Source organism: Halichoerus grypus, chromosome 8 (assembly GCF_964656455.1).
Source record: "Halichoerus grypus chromosome 8, mHalGry1.hap1.1, whole genome shotgun sequence".
NCBI classification, from domain to species: Eukaryota; Metazoa; Chordata; class Mammalia; order Carnivora; family Phocidae; genus Halichoerus; species Halichoerus grypus.
In genome coordinates, this window is record NC_135719.1 from 148,390,782 (window position 1) to 148,410,739 (window position 19,958).

Below are 19,958 nucleotides of genomic sequence, written 5' to 3' on the forward strand. Positions count from 1 at the left end.
TTCAGATTCTTAAGTTTCTCCATTTGTAGAAAATGAAAATTTCTGGGGGCGCCTGGATGGCTCAGTTGTTGAGCATCTGCCTTCGGCTCAGGTCATGATCCTAGGATCCTGGGATCAAGCCCCGCATTGGGCTCCCTCCTCCGCAGGAAGCCTGCGTCTCCCTCTCCCACTCCCCCTGCTTGTGTTCCCTCTCTCGCTGTGTCTCTCTGTCAAATAAATAAATTAGAAAAAAAAGAAAATGAAAATTTCTGGTAAAGGCTAATTCTAGCCCTTGGAGTTGCCCACAGCACCAACAAAACCTGGTGTTTTCACACCACGGCCTCTGGACTGATAGGCATGCCACTCTTCTTCCAACAGACTCGTGGAGGACGAGGAGAGGCGCTGGACGGACGAGAACATCGACATGGTTGCTCTGAAGCACTTCCCCAACATAGACAAAGAGAAGGCAATGAGCCGGCCCATCTTGTACAGCAACTGGTTGTCAAAGGTAACAGATACATCATTTCAGAAATACTTCCTTTTGTCCTTTTAGTTAGAATTCTCTTCTAATCAAAAATAGCTTTTTCCTGAAGCACCCTGTAAGTGAAGCATTGGGTATAGGCACGACGCACTATGTATTTGCTGATAACGTGGGGCAGGCAGTCCCAGGGGTGCGGCTGGGGCTGGTTGCCTACTCTGTGTTTCCTACTCCTGTGAAGTGGCCGCTACAAGAGCCGTGCCCCTCCAGCCACCAGGGGTCACAGCTTCCACGCGTTTGCAGTGAAAGGAGGCTTTCCCTTTGCTTTCACTTTCCTCACACTATAAAAATGAGCTAATTGTGAATAATTTGCATGAAAACATTTCATATACTTTGTACTAAACAAAGTTGACTTTCCCAGAATAGCTATGAGCTGTCCTTTTTCCAAAAGAGTAGGATGTTTTAGTAAGTTGTACTTTCAGTATGCATTTCATTCAGTAGGCAGTGCAGACAGAGGGATGAGTAAAGTCTTCCTGTAGGGAGCTCACAGTCCAACAGGGGAGACAGACAGGTGGAAACGGCTCCGTCTGGGGAGAGATCTCTGTGGAGCGGACCCTGGCGTTGGGTCTTAAAGAAAGAGGGCTGCACGGAAGCAAGAAATAGCAAGATAGGTTTGTTTGGTGCTGCTAGAATTTTCTGGACTCTAGATCCTAATCCTGCACATTTATAGGCACCATCTTCTTCCAGTGGTTTATCTGTCACTGTTTCTATGGTGTCTTTTGAAGAACCAATGTTGTTAAAGTTCTGTCATTTAACCCATAATCCATTTATAATTGTGTGTGTATGTAGAGTGAGCTACAGGTCCATTTCCAGTTTTTCCTGAGGGGTGTCCATTGTCCCAACATAGGACCCAGCACTGTTGGTTGGATAATCCCTTAATTGGCAGCGTCTCTCTGTCGTCAGGGGCTCCCCGCATGCAAGGGTCTGTTTCAGAGGCTCTGTCCTGTTCTGTTGATTATTTGTCCCTTCCTGTGCTCAGATTGCAGGGCCCTGATAGCGATGATAAAGTCTGATGGGTAGGCCTTCACACCTGCTGCTTCTTTAGGGACTTTTTGACCATCCTTGGCCCTTTCCTCTTCCAAATGAAGTTAGAATTGGCTTGTCCAATTATGCTAAAACCACCACTACTGTCCACCCTTGAGATTGAGGCCAGGATTACATTGGCTTTCTCTGTCAGTTTGGATGGAACTGACATTTTTACAGTAGTTTGCTTTCCTCTGCATGGTCATGGTCTTTGTCTTCATTTTTTTAGGTCTTTCTGTAAGGTCTTTTTAGTGAAGTTCAGTTTTCTCTACAAAAATTTTCTATGGTTTTAGATCCAGTCCTTGTTAACTTACATTTTTGTTGCTATGTTGTAAATGATACCTTCTTTTGTTGCTTTTTTTTTTTAATTTTATTTTTTAAACAATCTATACACAATTTTAAACAACATGGGGCTTGAACTCACAACCCTAAGATCAAGAGTCTCATGCTCTACCGGCTGAGCCAGCCAGGCGCCCCTGAGTATATGGAAATATAACTGGCGTAATAACAAAGATGATTTCTTAGTAATTTGGGTCTTACCTTTTTTTCTACAGGATTACATCCCTGTAGACCAGGAAGAATTGAGAGATTACGTCAAAGCTCGGCTGAAAGTCTTCTATGAGGAAGAACTTGATGTCCCTCTGGTCCTATTTAATGAAGTGTTAGACCACGTGCTCAGGATCGATCGGTGGGCTTTTTGTTGTGTCAGCCTCACCACTGGCCTAAGCTACTGTTAATGTAGTGGTGGGGGATCCTGCCAGGCCTCCCCACCTTCCCCCACCTCGCCTCCACCCCTGCTTCTCCACAAACGACCACTCCCCCCCCACGCCCTTCTCAGTCCAGCTTCTCTGTCCCATACTTGCCTGCTGCTCAGCACTTACTCGGGTCCTGCTAGCTGTCTCTTCCTACCACGATTGAAAGCTCCATTAGAGTTGGGTCTGTCTGCCTCCTGCCATCTGAGCTTCTGGAGGACAGGACCACATCCTACTGATCTTTGCATCCCCGCTATTGGCATATAGCAATTGCTCAACAACAGTTTAGCCTACAGATTGAAGTTAAAACACATTAAAAATGTTGCAGATTAACTCCTGAGAAAGTTTAGGACCTGAGTGTTGAAAGAGGAACAGATTATAAAAGCCTTGAATCGTATCTTTTTCTGATAATGTTTCAGAATATTCCGCCAGCCTCAGGGCCACTTGCTTCTGATTGGCGTCAGCGGAGCGGGAAAAACCACCCTGTCCCGTTTTGTGGCCTGGATGAATGGTTTGAGCGTGTACCAGATTAAGGTGGGTCTGGTCGACACTTCTTAATCCCAGCGGTGGATTCCTGACGCGTGCTCGCGGCTCCTTGATGAGAACGGACCTAACCTGCCGAGTACTTCTGTAGGTGCACAGGAAGTACACAGGGGAGGACTTTGATGAAGATCTTCGGACCGTGTTGAGACGTTCTGGCTGTAAGAATGAAAAGATTGCATTTATCATGGACGAGTCCAACGTATTAGACTCTGGATTCCTGGAGCGAATGAATACGCTTCTGGCCAACGGGGAGGTAAGCGCCGCATGGCACACTCTTGCGTACACGTGGCGGCGGGTTACCAGAACCAGCCAGCAGCCGTGCTCTCTCATTTGCTAGGTTCCTGGCCTCTTCGAAGGGGACGAGTACGCCACCCTGATGACCCAGTGTAAAGAGGGGGCCCAGAAGGAGGGCCTGATGCTGGACTCGCACGAGGAGCTGTACAAGTGGTTCACCAGCCAGGTCATCCGCAACCTCCACGTTGTCTTCACCATGAACCCGTCGTCGGAGGGGCTCAAGGACCGCGCGGCCACTTCGCCGGCGCTTTTCAACAGGTGCGCCCCGGGTCCCGGGAGCCGGCTTCTCCCCAGGGGGCAGGCCCTGCTCTTGGGAGCTGTGTGAGCCGCGGGCGTCTTTTTCAGGTGCGTGTTGAACTGGTTTGGGGACTGGTCCACGGAAGCACTGTATCAGGTGGGCAAAGAGTTCACAAGTAAAATGGACCTGGAGAAGCCCAATTACATCGTGCCCGATTACATGCCAGTCGTGTATGACAAACTGCCACAGCCGCCGTCACACCGCGAAGCTATCGTAAACAGCTGTGTGTTCGTTCATCAGACTCTTCACCAGGTGGGTTCGGTGTCCAGGTCATGGAAAAGTAAACCGATGAAGAGGAGAGCGGAGGGTACGTGGTAGTAGACACAACGCCATGGCCCGTTTTCACCTCTGTCGGTGACACGTCCTCCTCGTCATTACCAGGCTGTCCCTTCTGGGGTCACTGACCCCCACTGCTCTCTGGTGTCTGCTTCTGTAAAGCTCCTCTCACCTCGCTGCCAGTGTGTGTGTGGGCCCTGGTTCTCCGTTCTGCGCCAGGGGTCAGCATGCTTCTCCTGTAAAAGGCCGGATAGTTAATGTCTTGGGCTTTGTGGACCAGGAGGGTCTCTGCACTACTCGGCCCTGCCTTGGTACACGGCCTCCGCAGCCCGCATGTGAACAGGTGGGTAGGGCCGGGCGCCGCTAGCGCTTCGTTTGCAGAAACATCAGCGGTGGCCGGGGTTTGCTGGCCCTTGCTTTAGACTCCTTGTCATGGAAGAGTCCGGTCGGCTCCTATCTGAAAGGCTTCGTGAAAATCACTCTGGGCCTGCGGGTGTCCCATTGACCACTGCCCTGCCGCCCCTGCAGGCTGCCCCTGTTTCCTCCGGAATGTGGCCTGGCGCTGGCTTCCCTTGCTGGTCTCGTGTCCCGTTGCCCGGCTTTAGTCGGAGGGGCCAGAGCAGCCGGTCACACGGAGCTGTGCCCTCTTACCCTCTTCCTGCTGCCGTCTCTTACTTTGCTGTCCATGGAAAATAAGCAGAAGGCAGAGGAGGCAGGGCACACAGTACTCCCAGTTGTAGAGCCGATTCACACGGAGTACACGTGTGAGGTCGCCGAGGTCACCTCTGTGTTGTAGAGATGTTTAAGGAGAGAGCTTAGGGGTCTCAGGGGCTCCCTGGGATTTTACAGGAGGCTGAGCTGAGACCCCAGCTCAAGTGTGACTCCTGGGGGCTGAGTCCATGCCACCATGTCACCTGGCAAAGCAGTAGCTTTTTGAGGTGAAGTCACAGAGAATGTCTGAAGAGTGAAAAGATTGAACTGTTTTCTAAAAGGCTAATGCTCGGCTAGCAAAGCGCGGGGGCAGAACGATGGCCATCACGCCTCGCCACTACCTGGACTTCATTAACCATTACGCCAACCTGTTCCACGAGAAGCGGAGCGAGCTGGAGGAACAGCAGATGCATTTGAATGTCGGGCTCAGAAAGATCAAAGAAACGGTTGACCAGGTATATCCCAGGGCTTTGCTTCACTTACAGGCAGGGGCCTGACGTGAGGACCCTTTCCAGGTGATTTTTGCGTGATTCCGTTTTCCTAACGTGGCGTCTGTCTCTCAGGTGGAGGAGCTGCGGCGTGACTTGAGGATCAAGAGCCAAGAGCTGGAGGTGAAGAACGCGGCCGCCAACGACAAGCTGAAGAAGATGGTAAAAGACCAGCAGGAGGCGGAGAAGAAGAAGGTGTGTGTCTCAGGAGCCCTGGCCTGCTGGGCCTGTGCTGGCAGTCTCTGGGAGCGTAGGAAGTCTAGTCTGGGTGGGCTTCAGGGTTTGACGGGTTGGGATGGGGGTGTCTGGGTGGGGTAAGGAGTGTTCAGGAGTCACTCAGCAAAGTAACCAGTACTCATAGCCGAGCCCTTCTTCCTTTCTAGGTGATGAGCCAAGAAATTCAGGAACAGCTGCATAAGCAGCAGGAAGTGATCGCAGACAAACAAATGAGTGTCAAAGAAGATTTGGACAAGGTGGAGCCTGCTGTCATCGAGGCCCAGAACGGTACGTCAGTGCTGTCTGATCTGGTTTTCTAGAAAGGGTGCCCTCCATCCACGGTGCTGTGGAAGGCGGGGACTGAGCCTGCTCAATATCTCAAGCCTTTCCTAAACAGTGAAGACTGTCTTCATCTCATAAAGCAAAGTTCTTATAACGCTACACTGTTTTCACCAGAGTAGAACCCTTCTCATGAGAGACAATTGATAAAATAAGGTTTATGTGAATACATGGGTTTTTTAAAAAATCTGGTGATAATTACATGAATATGCTCTTAGGAATCCCTGACTTGAACGTCAGCAGAAATGCCATAAAGCGTGCAGTGTTGCCATCTCGTGGTTGTCCGAGCGTGCTCCGGCCGGGCCAGCGACTGCTGACTTAGATGCTGTAGCAGGCGCTCCCCACCCTGCCCCTGCCCCGGGCCCGCCCCTCCCCTGTGCTCCCTCCCGGCCCCACGGTGTTTGTTCCACACGCGAAGTCTTCCTATTACACCATAGGAGGAATTGACAGACACCGTCCCAACTATAGATTTTCCTTGAGAGTCAGATTAAATGAGAACTTCATATAGTTCTCACTGCCAGGTAACCACTGAGAAAGTGTTTCCATAAAAGTTCAGGCCGGATAACTGTGCTTCAGCTTGTAGAAGGCATCAGCCATCCCTTTAGAACTATATTCACCCAGCCAGGCAGACAGTTTCTAAATTCTGGCAGATTGAAAACATCTTTGCTTAAATTGTGGAAGACACGTACGTAATTACAACACCTGAATTGTTCTTTCTGGAGGTGAAGGAACTAATGGGGGCCTGTGAGATCGCGGAAGGCAGCGTCCTGCTGTTTGCGGAACGTTCCGTGTGGGCTTGTTAGTACAGTGAGGTCTTCGTATTTATTTAAAAGGTCGGTTACTCCTACTATTCTAGTTTAAGTTTAAAGACAAAGTCTCGTTTGCTGGGACCTTCCGAGCAGTGACCCCTCCCCTCGTCTGAGCCACGGCTCTGGCGTGCGGCGGCCCCTCACCGTGCTTCCTCTGTCCCCATCCCACCCCCACCTCTTCTTCCGCCACTGCGCTCAGCCGTGAAGTCGATAAAGAAGCAGCACCTGGTGGAGGTGCGGTCCATGGCCAACCCTCCCGCGGCCGTGAAGCTGGCGCTCGAGTCCATCTGCCTCCTGCTGGGGGAGAGCACCACGGACTGGAAGCAGATCCGCTCCATCATCATGAGGGAGAACTTCATCCCCACCATTGTCAACTTCTCTGCAGAGGAGATCAGGTAAGCGTGGCCAGGAAGCAGAAGACAGTGCCCAGGCGTTGGGAGGTGGCCCTGCCATGGCGTGGTCGTGTCACGGTGCCGGGCGTACGCCAGAAGGCGGCGTCTGTTACGTTAGCGGCACACATACCTTTGGGCCGCTTCCCTCAAAGGAGTAGTCCGATTTCTTCCTCCCGTTCCTGGCACTAGCTTTCCGATTCCTTAGCCCCTGTGAGCCAAGTCCTGCGCCATCACCATGAATAGTCCACTCCCCCCCAGAGCTGGTGCGGGACACTGCCTCCCTTCGGGGGAGGGTCGGGGCAGGGGGGGCAGAGGCCTTCCCTGCAGCAGTACCACTGTCACCCGGAACACGGGCGGGTCTGGTCACGGGGGCAGCAGATGGGAACCGGCCTTTACGTTTCAGTTTCCTAAAAACTCTAATTCACCCTACACGGGCTTAGAACTACGTTTCCTCTTTTGCAGCGACGCCATCAGGGAGAAGATGAAGAAAAACTATATGTCCAACCCAAGCTACAACTACGAGATCGTGAACCGGGCGTCCCTGGCCTGCGGGCCTATGGTGAAGTGGGCGATCGCACAGGTAGCCAATGCGGCCCGGGGCTCGTGTGTGAAAAGCCACGTCCCGTCCGGTCGCTGGTGAAGAATAACTACCGTTTGTTCTCCTCAGCTTAACTACGCCGACATGTTAAAGCGAGTGGAGCCCCTGCGCAATGAGCTGCAGAAGCTGGAGGACGACGCCAAGGACAACCAGCAGAAGGCCAACGAGGTGGAGCAGATGATCCGGGACCTGGAAGCCAGCATTGCCCGCTACAAGGAGGAGTACGCCGTCCTCATCTCAGAGGCCCAGGCCATCAAAGCAGATCTGGCCGCTGTGGAAGCGAAAGTAAGATTGTCGCCAGGCTGTGCCTTTCTGCCAACTCCCTTAGCTCTGTCTTCCCGTGTGCACGCCCCACGTTCATCTCGGCCAGCTAGCTCTGTGGTGTCCGAGAGGCCCTGCCGGCTTCCCCCAATAGTTACTGAGTGGCGTTAATTAAGACAGGTGGAGGGCGCCTGGGTGGCTCAGTTGGTTAAGCGACTGCCTTCGGTTCAGGTCATGATCCTGGAGTCCCTGGATCGAGTCCCGCATCGGGCTCCCTGCTCGGCAGGGAGTCTGCTTCTCCCTCTGACCCTCCCCCCTCTCATGTGCTTGCTCTCTCTCATTCTCTCTCTCTCAAATAAATAAATTAAAAAAAAAAAAAAAAAAATCTTTAAAAAAAAAAAAAAAGACAGGTGGATACCAGGGGGTGATCTGAAGCTAGTGAGCCCCCTCCCCAACCTGTGTCGTCGCCCACCTCAATTTCAGTGGGGTCACCAAAGGCCTGTCTGTCTGTCTGACATCCACTGCTGTGTGCATCGCCATGCCCATACTCCTCCTGAATTTCCAGAATATTCTCCTCTCCCACCAGCAGTGTTTCTTTGCTCTGGCCAGCCCTCTACCTCGAACACTCTTCCTGCCCAGTTTCCACTTCCATGTACATCTCAAGACTGACCTCTGTTTGTCTACACTCCCTCGTGCCCTGCTGAGGTTCTGAGACCTGTGTTGTTCTCTGTCATGGAGGAGCTGGGTCACCTCTCCTCCGAGACTGAACAACTGGAGCATTATTTCTGTCTCTAGCCCACCCAGAGCCTTGTGTGGGGACAGATTTTCACTTGTCAGTATAAATCCTATTTGATTTTCCCTTTAGGTAAACCGGAGCACTGCTCTTCTGAAGAGTTTGTCTGCTGAACGTGAACGATGGGAAAAAACAAGTGAGACTTTCAAAAACCAGATGTCCACCATCGCTGGGGACTGCCTCTTGTCGGCAGCGTTCATTGCCTACGCGGGTTATTTTGACCAGCAAATGCGCCAGAACTTGTTCACCACCTGGTCCCACCACTTACAGCAAGCCAACATCCAGGTAATGGGCCAGAGCGAGTTCCACAGGCGATAAACGCATGAGCCAAACTGGTGCCCAGTCACCTGTTCAGTCCTGGCTTATAAACCAGGCACCTGTCATTTTGAAGAGGAGGGTAACTGCGCTCCCCTTTCAGTTCCGCACAGACATCGCGCGGACGGAGTACCTCTCCAACGCCGACGAGCGTCTTCGCTGGCAGGCCAGCTCCTTACCTGCGGACGACCTGTGCACGGAGAATGCCATCATGCTGAAGCGGTTCAACAGGTACATACTAAGCGCAGAGAGAGCAGCTTGAAAGTTTGTATGTGCAGTGGGCCCATTTTTGTTTTTTGAAAACACATCTTTGAGGAGCTGAATAGAAACATGGCAGTGAGCAAGCAGTGCAGGTAGGCTGGGCGCCCATCTCTGATGGTGGGGTACACGCGGTCCTCAGCCTCACTTCCTGACCATCTGAATTGTTGTGCTGTGAGCCTTTCTTGTGTAACCTTTCAGGGTGGATTGGCAGGGCCGTGTATTGGGGTGAACAATAGAACAGATCCTCTCAAAATGTTATAATGACTGAAAATACTTAGCTAAAAAGAGTTAAAGGGGAAACTGGTACCTGGTTTGTGGCTTAAGAAGCCAGAGTAAGGAGTGAAGAATGACCGTAGGGAGGGCAGGCTCGACCCTGGCTCAGGGGGGTCCTCGGGGCCCACCCCACGTACAGGGCCCCTGGCCCTCTCTGCGGCAGCGCTCAAACCCAGACACCTTGGGTGTTTCTGAATTTATCTCAGTATCTGGAAATCCTTGAGCCCTTGAAGTGTCACTGTCCCACGGACAGAAGAGGACGAAGACTTTTGTAGGTGTCATTTGATTTTGTGAGCAACCCCTCAGGCCCCACCAGTGGCTCCATGTCTTGCTAGATGGTACTGCTGAGAATACTGACCCACCTGTATGGTCTGTGCTGGGCTGGGTTCCTCTAAATGAGAAGTACGCACACTCCTAGGTGCTGATCCGGCAGGAGCGTGGCGCACGTGACGAATGACAAATGTAAGGACAGAGCGTGACTGACAGACTGACAGCACCTCGGGTGCTCTGCGTCCCCGTGGTGGGGGGCTGGGGCCTTTGCCAGCCAGGCCACCCATGCAGTGTGCGTGCGGAGGGCGGCTCCAGCAGGCCGCGAACGAGCAGGGCAGGCCCACCTGCAGGCAGGAGTGCTCCCCACAGACACACGGACCCACGCCCACATGTGTGTCTGTGAACGCCTGGACCTTCTCCGAGTAGACACACCAGAAACTGGTGACCAAAAATAGGGGAAGGGGGCGGTTCTTCCCACCACATGCCCTTTCATAGCTTCTGAATTTTGTGCAAACACATGTATGTGCAGTACATGTTTTTAAAACAGGTTTTTAATTGGCCACGTGATTCTGGACCCATTGCTGTAGCGTCTTAGCGCCCCATCTTCCTCATTCGTAAAACAGACATGCTAACAGTACCTTCTCCCGGGCTCCTTGTGAGGACTAAGTTGTGTCTGCCATTTGTCAGGGTCCCTGGTGGTTTAAACCCTCCCTGCCTGCTCCGGGGAGTCTGTGACTTTGTTAGCTCCTTCAGAAGCACTTCAGAAAGACGGCTTTAGCATCAGGCCTTTGTCCCATTTGTCTTCGTGGGAGACTCTGGAGACTGTGCTGAAATGGTGGGGACAGCCTTCCCATTGTCTTTGTCGGGGCTCCTTGAACCTCCTCTAATGTCTCCTCACCCTCAGGTACCCGCTGATCATCGACCCCTCTGGCCAGGCCACAGAATTCATCATGAACGAGTACAAGGACCGCAAGATCACGCGCACCAGCTTCCTGGATGACGCCTTCCGGAAGAACCTGGAGAGCGCGCTGAGGTTTGGGAACCCCCTTCTGGTGCAGGTACGTGCAGCAGACAGTTACGCGATGTAAAACTGAGGTCTGTGGTCCAAACAGGGGTAGTGTTTGAACTTCATACTCGTTTGATGTCAAAGGATAAAGATTTGCGATTGTTCTATGAAAAGTAAGTCCAACAAAACAAAACAGTGTTTGGTCTCGATCATCACGATCCACTGGAACTTTCTGCACTGATTTGTGCTGCCCAGTGTGGTGGATGGGTGTGTGGCCAGGGTGACTGAGGAACTGGATGTTTTAACGAAGTGGCCACAGGTGGCTCATGGCTACTGTCATACGGGACAGTGTAGGTCTCCGTGGCTAGGGGGTTTCTGAGGTGTATTTATCTGGAGCAGGAGGTCAACGTCAATGCACCATTATTCGGGTGAAAATAAATCCTGTGGAACCCTGGCCGTTAACGTTGCCGTGTATGTCCATAGGATGTGGAAAGCTACGATCCGGTGTTGAATCCGGTACTGAACCGCGAAGTTCGGCGAACAGGGGGGAGAGTGCTGATCACCCTCGGCGACCAGGACATAGACTTATCACCGTCGTTTGTCATCTTCCTGTCCACCCGAGATCCAACTGTAAGGAACGAGGCACCTCAGATAGGCAGCTGTGGCGGCCCTCGGTGTCACAGCTCAGGGGACAAAGCAGACGGTTCTGTTACTCCTTTTGGCAGGTGGAGTTCCCACCAGACTTGTGTTCCCGGGTCACGTTTGTCAACTTCACGGTCACCCGTAGCAGTTTACAGAGCCAGTGTCTGAACGAAGTCCTGAAAGCAGAAAGGCCGGACGTGGATGAAAAGCGCTCCGACCTTCTTAAACTTCAAGGTGTGTTTCTGGGTCTGCTTCGGGAGTCTGGGAGCAGGTTGGGGGTGAACTTGGAAGGGCCTGGAACACGTCAGGTTTATTCAGACACTCGGGAGAGCGTTCCTTCTGGAAGAGCATAGGTGCTGGCGCCCTCAGGGTGTTCCGATCGTTTCAGGGGAGTTCCAGCTGCGGCTGCGTCAGCTGGAGAAGTCCCTGCTGCAAGCTCTGAACGAGGTGAAGGGGCGCATCCTGGACGACGACACCATCATTACGACTCTGGAGAACCTCAAGAGAGAGGCCGCCGAGGTGACGAGGAAGGTGGAGGAGACAGACATCGTCATGCAGGAGGTGGAGACCGTGTCCCAGCAGTACCTGCCGCTGTCCACCGCGTGCAGCAGCATCTACTTCACCATGGAGTCCCTGAAGCAGGTGACCGTGGGAGCCCCCGCGGGGGACGGTGCGCCGCGCCCTGCGCCCTCCCGCCTAACTGCTTCCCCCACTCGCTTCCAGATCCACTTCCTGTACCAGTACTCCCTCCAGTTCTTCCTGGACATTTATCACAACGTCCTGTATGAGAACCCGAACCTCAAGGGCATCACTGACCACACGCAGCGCCTCTCCATCATAACGAAGGATCTCTTCCAGGTAGGGCGCCCAGCGCTTGGCTGTCTCCGGGGAGGGAAGATGGGAGGTCATTGTCGGGGGACAGCAGCGTTGCCCACTCTCGTCTCCAGGTGGCATTTAACCGGGTAGCCAGGGGCATGCTCCACCAGGACCACATCACCTTCGCCATGCTGCTGGCCAGAATCAAACTGAAGGGCACCATCGGGTAAGGTCGGCCGCCCTGCCGTGCTTGCCCCCACAGAGCATCCTCATTTTGTGGGTCACCTGCTAGCACGGAACGGGGGCTTAAGGAAAGGGAATAAAATCTTTCCTATTACTGCTCTTCTGGTGGCAGCAGAAGTGAATCAGAGACCCCTGCTAACCTGTTACCCCCTTCCCAGGGAGCCCACCTACGATGCCGAATTCCAGCACTTCCTGAGAGGGAAGGAGATCGTCCTGAGTGCTGGCTCGACGCCCAAGATCCAGGGCCTGACCGTGGAGCAGGCCGAGGCGGTCGTGAGGTTGAGCTGTCTCCCTGCGTTCAAAGACCTGATTGCAAAGGTTCAGGCCGACGAGGTGAGCATTCTGAACGCTTCCCGGCCTCTTCCCAGGAACTTGGCCGTGAGGGACTGTGTGTGTCGCACTCACGGCAGCCATCTGATCCATTCATCTCAGTTTCTCTGCCTACAAAAACGGGCTTTGCTCACGGCGACACTTTGTCTCGTCCCCACAGCAATTTGGCATCTGGTTGGACAGCAGCTCCCCGGAGCAGACGGTCCCGTACCTCTGGAGTGAGGAGGCCCCCTCCAGTAAGCCTGCGCGCCAGGGCCTCCCTGTGTTCTTGTTCTGGACCCGAACGCGAAATTGGGTTTTGCTGCTTGAGTGAAGGGACGCTTCCAAAAAAGTCACCAGTTCCTGAAATGAGCGTCTCCGCGTTAAACTTGAGGTCCTCGTTCCTGTTCCAGTCAGGCTGGAAGACCAAAAGAGGCCTAGATAGGCAGGCCCTTGTGCAGCGTCCAGGGAGAGGTGGGCTCGCTGCTGCAGCCCAGCAGGGGTGAGGCTGGCGATTGCTAGCTTCTTCCCTAGACACTGCTGAGAACCTTCAGGTGCCTGCGGCGGGTGGGTGTCCATGGAGTCGTTTAAAACCGGTAACCGCCACAGTGTCCACGAAGAGGCCCACGCGGTCAGCACTGTCACAAGGGTGTCTGGAGGGTTCACTGAAGACAGGAGGCGGTCGCAGTTCTCCTTGGGGCGGAGGGGGCCAGAGGCGGCAGCACGATTTCTGAGGTGTCATTTGAGCTGATTCTTGCACACTGAGCATTTGTCAAGCAGGGGCTTGTAGGGAGACCCGCCCCAGTGGGGGCGGCTCGGAGTCTGTGCTGTGCCCGCCCCCCAACCCTTCACATGCCTTCTTTCAGCACCCATCGGGCAGGCCATCCACCGCCTGCTCTTGATTCAGGCTTTCCGCCCCGACCGCCTGCTAGCCATGGCCCACATGTTTGTTTCCACAAACCTCGGCGAGTCCTTCATGTCCATCATGGAGCAGCCGCTCGACCTGACCCACATTGTGGACACTGAGGTATGGCTCCAGCCCCTTGCAGGCTCGGGTACGCCTCACCTACTCCGGCGCCCAGCCACTGTCCCCTCGTGAGGCCACGTGCCCGCCGCGGACTCCCAACCTGGTCAGTCCCACAGCGCCCACACCTCAGGGCCAGGGCGAGCCTTCACAAGGCCTGCCGCGGGGCTCTCCCCTCGACAGATGCACACCGTCTGATGGGATGCCCTCTTAGTTCTGACCTCTGCATCTGTAGGTCAAGCCTAATACTCCTGTCCTAATGTGCTCTGTGCCTGGGTATGATGCCAGCGGGCACGTCGAAGACCTTGCAGCTGAACAGAACACACAGATCACTTCGATTGCAATCGGTAAGGGTGATTGATCAATTTTACGGGCTGACGCCCCTTGGAATTCATGGTGGACCCTGAGGTCCAGGCCTGCCCTTCTGACACTGAGTTTTCTGACACCAGGCTCCGCAGAAGGTTTCAACCAAGCAGATAAAGCAATAAATACAGCCGTGAAGTCGGGCAGGTAGGCCGGTTTTGTTTCAGAACGCCTTAGTTCCCAAGAATTCCGACCGGAAACGAACTGTGGCTGTGGCTCTCGCTTTGCCCATGCAGGTGGGTGATGCTGAAGAACGTCCACCTGGCCCCCGGCTGGCTGATGCAGCTGGAGAAGAAGCTGCACTCCCTGCAGCCGCACGCCTGCTTCCGGCTCTTTCTGACCATGGAGATTAACCCCAAGGTGCGTGCCTGGTGGCCGTGCTGCTGGGAGTGCTCGTGTGGCCTCTCTGTCCTAAAATCCTGTGCGCGCGCGCGCGTGTGTAGTTGAGCTGAAGCACACAGCAAACCAGAGCAGTGACAGGAGCCCTGTCCTCCTCAGGTGCCCGTGAATCTGCTCCGAGCGGGCCGCATCTTCGTGTTTGAGCCGCCCCCGGGGGTGAAGGCCAACATGCTGAGGACATTCAGCAGCATCCCTGTGTCGCGGATTTGCAAGGTACACGTCGCTTTCTCCTGGCACCCTTGATCTGGACGAGTCCGAGACACCCAGTGCCATCCCTGAATTCAGAAGCAGGTCTCCACGCTTCCCAGAAACACCAGAATGGCTAATTGCACTGGAAATTTTACTTAACTGTAGCCAAATTTCCCTTCCTGAGAATAGGTTGAAAGACATATGCACACAGTGTTTGGTTGCAGGGGTGTGACGGGCGGGCTCCCAGGTGAGCAGACGCCTCCCACGTCTTTCTCTAGCCAGAGCCCGGATTTGTATCTGGGGAGATGTCTGGCAGTCCTGTGCTCCCAAGCATGGTCCCCCAAGGCTCACGGGCAGGAAGAGGGGGATCCTGAAGTACAATTTTATTTTGTGCCATTATCCACCTTTGCTGACAAGTTCAGAAAATCTGTTTTCTGTATCATTTTTGTGGCTGAATAATTGATCTCCACAGTGTCATTGGAATATACCTTTATTAATAGGAAAATTGGCACTTAATTTCTGGCAGTAGCACTGGTTTAAATGTGCCACATCGGAAGTCCTGATGTTCGTGGTTCAGGGTGGAAAGCTTGTTTTGTTTGTTTTGTTTTTTAAAGATTTTATTTATTGAGAGAGAGCACATGTGTGCACGAGCAGGGGTGGGGAGCAGAGGGAGAAGCAGGCTCCCTTGACAGAGGAGTCACGCTATTGTCTTAGCTAGAAAGGGTGCTGCTTCCTGGGGACTCCATCCTTGATAACCTTCCTCATCCAGTCTCCCAACGAGCGCGCTCGCTTGTACTTCCTGCTGGCCTGGTTCCACGCGATCATCCAAGAACGCTTACGATACGCTCCCCTGGGCTGGTCGAAGAAGTATGAATTTGGGGAATCTGACCTGCGCTCGGCCTGTGACACGGTGGACACGTGGCTGGATGACACGGCGAAGGCAAGTGCGGGCGGCCGTGTCAGAGATGGGCGGGGAGCGCTCAGAGCGTGCGTGGGCGTGGCAGACAGCGGGGAGTCCTGTTTGATGTGGGTGTGAGGAAGAAGACGGAGAGCCAGGCTGTGCTAGTGCCCCCCCGACCGGCCCCCACAAAACCCAGCCTTCCTCACACAGGGGAGGCAGAACATCTCGCCAGATAAGATCCCATGGTCCGCACTGAAGACCTTGATGGCCCAGTCCATCTATGGCGGACGAGTGGACAATGAGTTCGATCAGCGTCTGCTCAACACTTTCCTGGAGCGTCTGTTCACAACAAAGAGTTTTGATAGTGAATTTAAGCTGGCCTGCAAAGTCGATGGGCACAAAGACATTCAGATGCCGGATGGCATCAGGTACGAACGAGCCTGCCTCCCATGACCTAGACCTTTGCCACACCAGGTGCTTAACCGCATCGGGCACAATGGCATTTCCAAATGTGCTGGTTTTCCAGGAGAGAGGAGTTTGTCCAGTGGGTGGAGCTGCTCCCCGACACCCAGACGCCCTCCTGGCTGGGCCTGCCCAACAACGCCGAAAGAGTCCTGCTCACCACCCAGGGTGGGTACTCCGTGCACCGGGCCCCCGGGAGCCCCTCCCCGCCCCCCCTGCTGGCTCTTCCACTGCTGACTCTGCCTCTCCTCGGGGTGGGGTGGAGTCAGGAAAAGAAAACAGTTGGTTCCAGTTGGCGTCTCTTCCACAGTTTATGCTCAGGTCATTGAGGTCTGAAAATTACATGTCCGTTTTCAGCATACGTTCAGGTATCGTTTCTTTTTTCTTAAAGAATTGAAAGGTGTCTGGTATTACGTGAGGTTTTAAAACCGTTAGTTTTTATTAGAATATTTCTTAGAATTTTTTTTTTCCTTATGCTTTTTTTTTCAAGACTATTCAAGAAGGCAGGGGTTTTCAGAGTGTGGTCCGCAGCCCAGCGGCATTAGCCGCCTTGGAACTTCCTATAAACGCAGATTCTGCCTCAGACTCCTGAGTCCGAAGCCGGGGCCCGGCTGTCTGCCCAGCAGGCTCTCGGGTGGTGGCTGTGTCCGCGAGCCTGCACACCACTGGTCTGACCCAGGCTTCTCTTTGTGGGAGCCAGATTCGCCCAAACTCACGCAGCTGCTGGATCGGACAGTTCCTTCAGTCCTCCCTTCAGCTCTGCACGAGAAGCCCTGGTTACAGCGCTTGCTCTCTGAGGACAACCTGGACCGCATGCCAGACCGCCCCCCTCTGTGAGGTGGCCGTCATCCCCTAGGCCACCAAGACGAGAGGCTGGGCTGCCGGCCGTTGTGTTTGAGGTCTAGGTGCAGGGCAGGCTCCGGTGGGTCCGGGGCTGGGCGGGAGCACGCTCTTGTACAAAAACCTGTACTGAGATCCTATAGCGTCTTAACAGCGGTGGCACCCGCTGTGACCCCAAGTTGGCCCCCATGACAGGGGAATGGTGTGTAGGATTTGTCCCTCGCTCTGTTCTAATAGCAGCTAGCTGCCTGGATTGGGCCGCTCAATACTGATGAGCCCCCAGACGTCACACCCCCTCCCGCCTTAGAGCATCCCTGAAGGCCTGGGCTGATGGCTGTCCCCCTCGGGAGGCCCTGACATTTGAGCCCACACGGGCCCGTCCTCTCCCGTCCAGCCTCCAGTGCTGCTTGGGGACTTCCAGCACTCCCGGACCGGGTGAGGGACAGGATGAGGTCGGGCTTGCACAAGGCAGGGGTCGGTGTTTGAGGCAGAGCGGTGGGCGTGGGCAGCCCAGGACGCGGGGGGTTAACAGCGCAGTGGCCTCCCTGGCAGGAGCCTGGCCTGCCCCAGAGCCCAGCCCGATACGACCGCACAGGCACGTGAATGCGGAGTCTTCGAGCAGCCTCCCTCTTGTCTGCGCTCAGGCTGCTGGCTCAGGCCCAGTCGCCTCCGTCGGGTCGTAGTCTTCCTGTGTATTTGCCGCCTCACTTTCTGGCCTGGTGTTTTTTGTGCTTCAGAAACACATCCCCCCGTGGAACCATGCAGGTGACACATTACGTGGCCTGTACACTCACGTTCTCTTTCCTCTGCCCTCCTGCCCTTCCCCCTCCCCGCGCCTCTGGTGGGCTTGCGGTCCAGGCGTGGACATGATCAGCAAGATGCTGAAGATGCAGATGCTGGAGGACGAGGACGACCTGGCCTACGCCGAGACCGAGAAGAAGGCGAGGACCGACTCCACGTCCGACGGGCGCCCCGCCTGGATGCGGACCCTGCACACCACCGCTTCCAACTGGCTGCACCTCATCCCGCAGACGCTGAGCCACCTCAAGCGGACGGTGGAGAACATCAAGGTGGCCGGGAGCGGGCAGGGCGGCCCCCGGGTGTCCACGGTCCTGGTGGGCTCAGGGTAATCTCAGCCGGCGGGCATCTGCGCCCAGGTTCCGGCACGAGGGCGGGCCTCTCGCGGGGGGTCCGTCTGCATGAGTGAGGTGAGGGAGTCCCCGAGGAAGCGGCGGCAGCTGTTCCTGCTCTTCGGGCAGGGTTCCCAGAGCGAGCGCGGGGGAAGCCGTGAGCCTCGGGCCGGGGCTGTGAGGTCCCGCTGGAGGAGGGGCTCTTCCTAAAGCCTCCTCTTCACTCGGGCCTTCTCGTCTCTTGGACAATCGTAGGATCCTCTGTTCAGGTTCTTTGAGAGAGAAGTGAAGATGGGAGCTAAGTTACTTCAGGACGTTCGCCAGGATCTGGCGGATGTCGTCCAAGTGTGTGAAGGGAAGAAGAAACAGACCAACTATCTGCGTACCCTTATAAACGAGCTGGTGAAAGGTACTGGCCCTCCCGTGTCACCCCCTCACTGCGCGGGGGGCATGTGGCCGCCGCTCTGCAGGGTCAGTGCATCCCTTCTGCGCCCGCGTCCCTCTGAGAGCAGCCGTGAGCCCTTCCCTGGGGGTTGGGCTCAGAAGGGCCCAAGAGGTTTTATTTGCCAATTCTCTGAACATTCATTAAATCTTTACAGTTTTTAGGGGGGCGGGCAGCACATTTAAAAGTGGGGCGCTTGAGTCTAAAGGAACAGAGAGCCCCCAGGGGTCTCCGATCCACCCCGAGAGCTGAATTGGGGTGAGGCACAGCTGTTGTGTGCGGGGAGTTAGCCGCTGAGGCGTTCCTTGGGGGGGATTGGGGTCCTCCAGACACCCCCCCCCCCCCCGTTACGCTGGACGGAGCAGATGCAGAGCTGGCGGCGGCCCATCCGGGACCTGCGAGGTGTGGTCAGGGAGGGAGGCGGGCGGAGCAGAGAAGCCGCGAGCACTGGCCCGTGTGTGCCTGGGAGTGGTCCGACCTGACGCTGCCTGGGGTCACCTTGCTTGCAGGCATCTTGCCTCGGAGCTGGTCCCACTACACCGTGCCCGCGGGCATGACCGTCATCCAGTGGGTGTCCGACTTCAGCGAGAGGGTCAAGCAGCTACAGAACATCTCCCAGGCGGCTGCGTCCGGCGGTGCTAAGGAGCTGAAGGTGGTGAAGGCCGCTCCTCGGGCGCCTGGGGGGGGGGGTCGCAGCTGTCCGGGCGGGGGAGGGGCGGCACCCGGGAGCCCAGGGGACTAGCCCAGACCCCAGCGTGACCCGAGGAGGGGTGGTGCTCGCTCCTCACCGGGGGCCGCTGCTTCCCACAGAACATCCACGTGTGTCTGGGCGGCCTGTTTGTCCCCGAGGCGTACATCACCGCCACCAGGCAGTACGTGGCCCAGGCCAACAGCTGGTCCCTGGAGGAGCTCTGCCTGGAAGTCAACGTCACCACCTCCCAGAGCGCCACTCTCGATGCCTGCAGCTTTGGGGTCACGGGTGAGTTGAGGTCCTCAGCCTCGCTGTCTGGGCTGCTCCCCGAGGCTCCCGGTGCCTGCACCCGGGCCTCCTCACGGGTGGCCCTGGTGGCCCTTCCGGCGTCGCTCCCGGTCAGGTGACGGTGGCAGCACGCCAGAGCCGTGCACCGCGGCACGGAGTCACGTGGCCGGTACCGCTGGTGACGGGTCCTGACTGCCTCCCGCAGGCCTGAAGCTCCAGGGGGCCACGTGCAGTAACAACAAGCTGTCGCTGTCCCACGCCATCTCCACGGTCCTTCCTCTGACGCAGCTGCGCTGGGTCAAGCAGACCAACGCCGAGAGAAAGGCTAACGTGGTAAGTGGCCCCTTCCGCCGTCTGGGGCCGGTGGGTGCCGTGGGCCTGAGCCAGCGGCAAGCGCCTGTCCTCTCCTCCAGGTGACCTTGCCCGTCTACCTGAACTTCACCCGGGCAGACCTCATCTTCACGGTCGACTTCGAGATCGCCACCAAGGAGGACCCGCGCAGCTTCTACGAGCGCGGCGTCGCCGTCCTCTGCACGGAGTGAGGCTCGACTGCCCTGACCCCCGTCTCTAGTCGTAACTCCGTTTAACGTCTCTTCATCGTTCAACTGGTGGGAAGAAGCGCACTTGTCACAGGAGGGTCGTGGGTGTGCGGTCGGAGGAAGCGGAAGGCAGGCTGCCGGCCGCGACGGAAGCTGGAAGGACTCCGTGAGGTGCCTCAGGGGCGGCCCTAGCGCGGCGTGTTCGGGGAATAAAACACTAAGCACGACCCGGCCTCCTGCCTCTT

General features: G+C 55.6%; 1 protein-coding gene across 1 annotated transcript in view; it reads left to right on the plus strand.

Moving 5' to 3' along the window:
- Nucleotides 1-19,940, plus strand: part of DYNC1H1 (dynein cytoplasmic 1 heavy chain 1) — a 68,647-nt gene extending 48,707 nt beyond the window's left edge. Inside the window, exons 43-78 of the mRNA XM_036086239.2 lie at nucleotides 358-487; nucleotides 2,095-2,228; nucleotides 2,712-2,826; nucleotides 2,927-3,088; nucleotides 3,173-3,387; nucleotides 3,475-3,679; nucleotides 4,696-4,869; nucleotides 4,978-5,097; nucleotides 5,286-5,406; nucleotides 6,466-6,661; nucleotides 7,121-7,238; nucleotides 7,326-7,541; nucleotides 8,383-8,595; nucleotides 8,729-8,856; nucleotides 10,334-10,487; nucleotides 10,919-11,065; nucleotides 11,161-11,311; nucleotides 11,466-11,719; nucleotides 11,801-11,935; nucleotides 12,025-12,119; nucleotides 12,295-12,469; nucleotides 12,627-12,702; nucleotides 13,312-13,472; nucleotides 13,705-13,816; nucleotides 13,919-13,979; nucleotides 14,069-14,192; nucleotides 14,331-14,444; nucleotides 15,190-15,360; nucleotides 15,532-15,749; nucleotides 15,848-15,951; nucleotides 17,482-17,693; nucleotides 18,009-18,162; nucleotides 18,705-18,847; nucleotides 19,006-19,174; nucleotides 19,380-19,507; nucleotides 19,588-19,940. Of these exons, the coding sequence (XP_035942132.1) occupies nucleotides 358-487; nucleotides 2,095-2,228; nucleotides 2,712-2,826; nucleotides 2,927-3,088; nucleotides 3,173-3,387; nucleotides 3,475-3,679; nucleotides 4,696-4,869; nucleotides 4,978-5,097; nucleotides 5,286-5,406; nucleotides 6,466-6,661; nucleotides 7,121-7,238; nucleotides 7,326-7,541; nucleotides 8,383-8,595; nucleotides 8,729-8,856; nucleotides 10,334-10,487; nucleotides 10,919-11,065; nucleotides 11,161-11,311; nucleotides 11,466-11,719; nucleotides 11,801-11,935; nucleotides 12,025-12,119; nucleotides 12,295-12,469; nucleotides 12,627-12,702; nucleotides 13,312-13,472; nucleotides 13,705-13,816; nucleotides 13,919-13,979; nucleotides 14,069-14,192; nucleotides 14,331-14,444; nucleotides 15,190-15,360; nucleotides 15,532-15,749; nucleotides 15,848-15,951; nucleotides 17,482-17,693; nucleotides 18,009-18,162; nucleotides 18,705-18,847; nucleotides 19,006-19,174; nucleotides 19,380-19,507; nucleotides 19,588-19,716 (5,434 nt within the window). The 3' untranslated portion in view covers nucleotides 19,717-19,940. The remainder of the gene's footprint in view (nucleotides 1-357; nucleotides 488-2,094; nucleotides 2,229-2,711; nucleotides 2,827-2,926; nucleotides 3,089-3,172; nucleotides 3,388-3,474; nucleotides 3,680-4,695; nucleotides 4,870-4,977; nucleotides 5,098-5,285; nucleotides 5,407-6,465; nucleotides 6,662-7,120; nucleotides 7,239-7,325; nucleotides 7,542-8,382; nucleotides 8,596-8,728; nucleotides 8,857-10,333; nucleotides 10,488-10,918; nucleotides 11,066-11,160; nucleotides 11,312-11,465; nucleotides 11,720-11,800; nucleotides 11,936-12,024; nucleotides 12,120-12,294; nucleotides 12,470-12,626; nucleotides 12,703-13,311; nucleotides 13,473-13,704; nucleotides 13,817-13,918; nucleotides 13,980-14,068; nucleotides 14,193-14,330; nucleotides 14,445-15,189; nucleotides 15,361-15,531; nucleotides 15,750-15,847; nucleotides 15,952-17,481; nucleotides 17,694-18,008; nucleotides 18,163-18,704; nucleotides 18,848-19,005; nucleotides 19,175-19,379; nucleotides 19,508-19,587) is intronic.
- The last annotated feature ends 18 nt before the right edge of the window (nucleotides 19,941-19,958 follow it).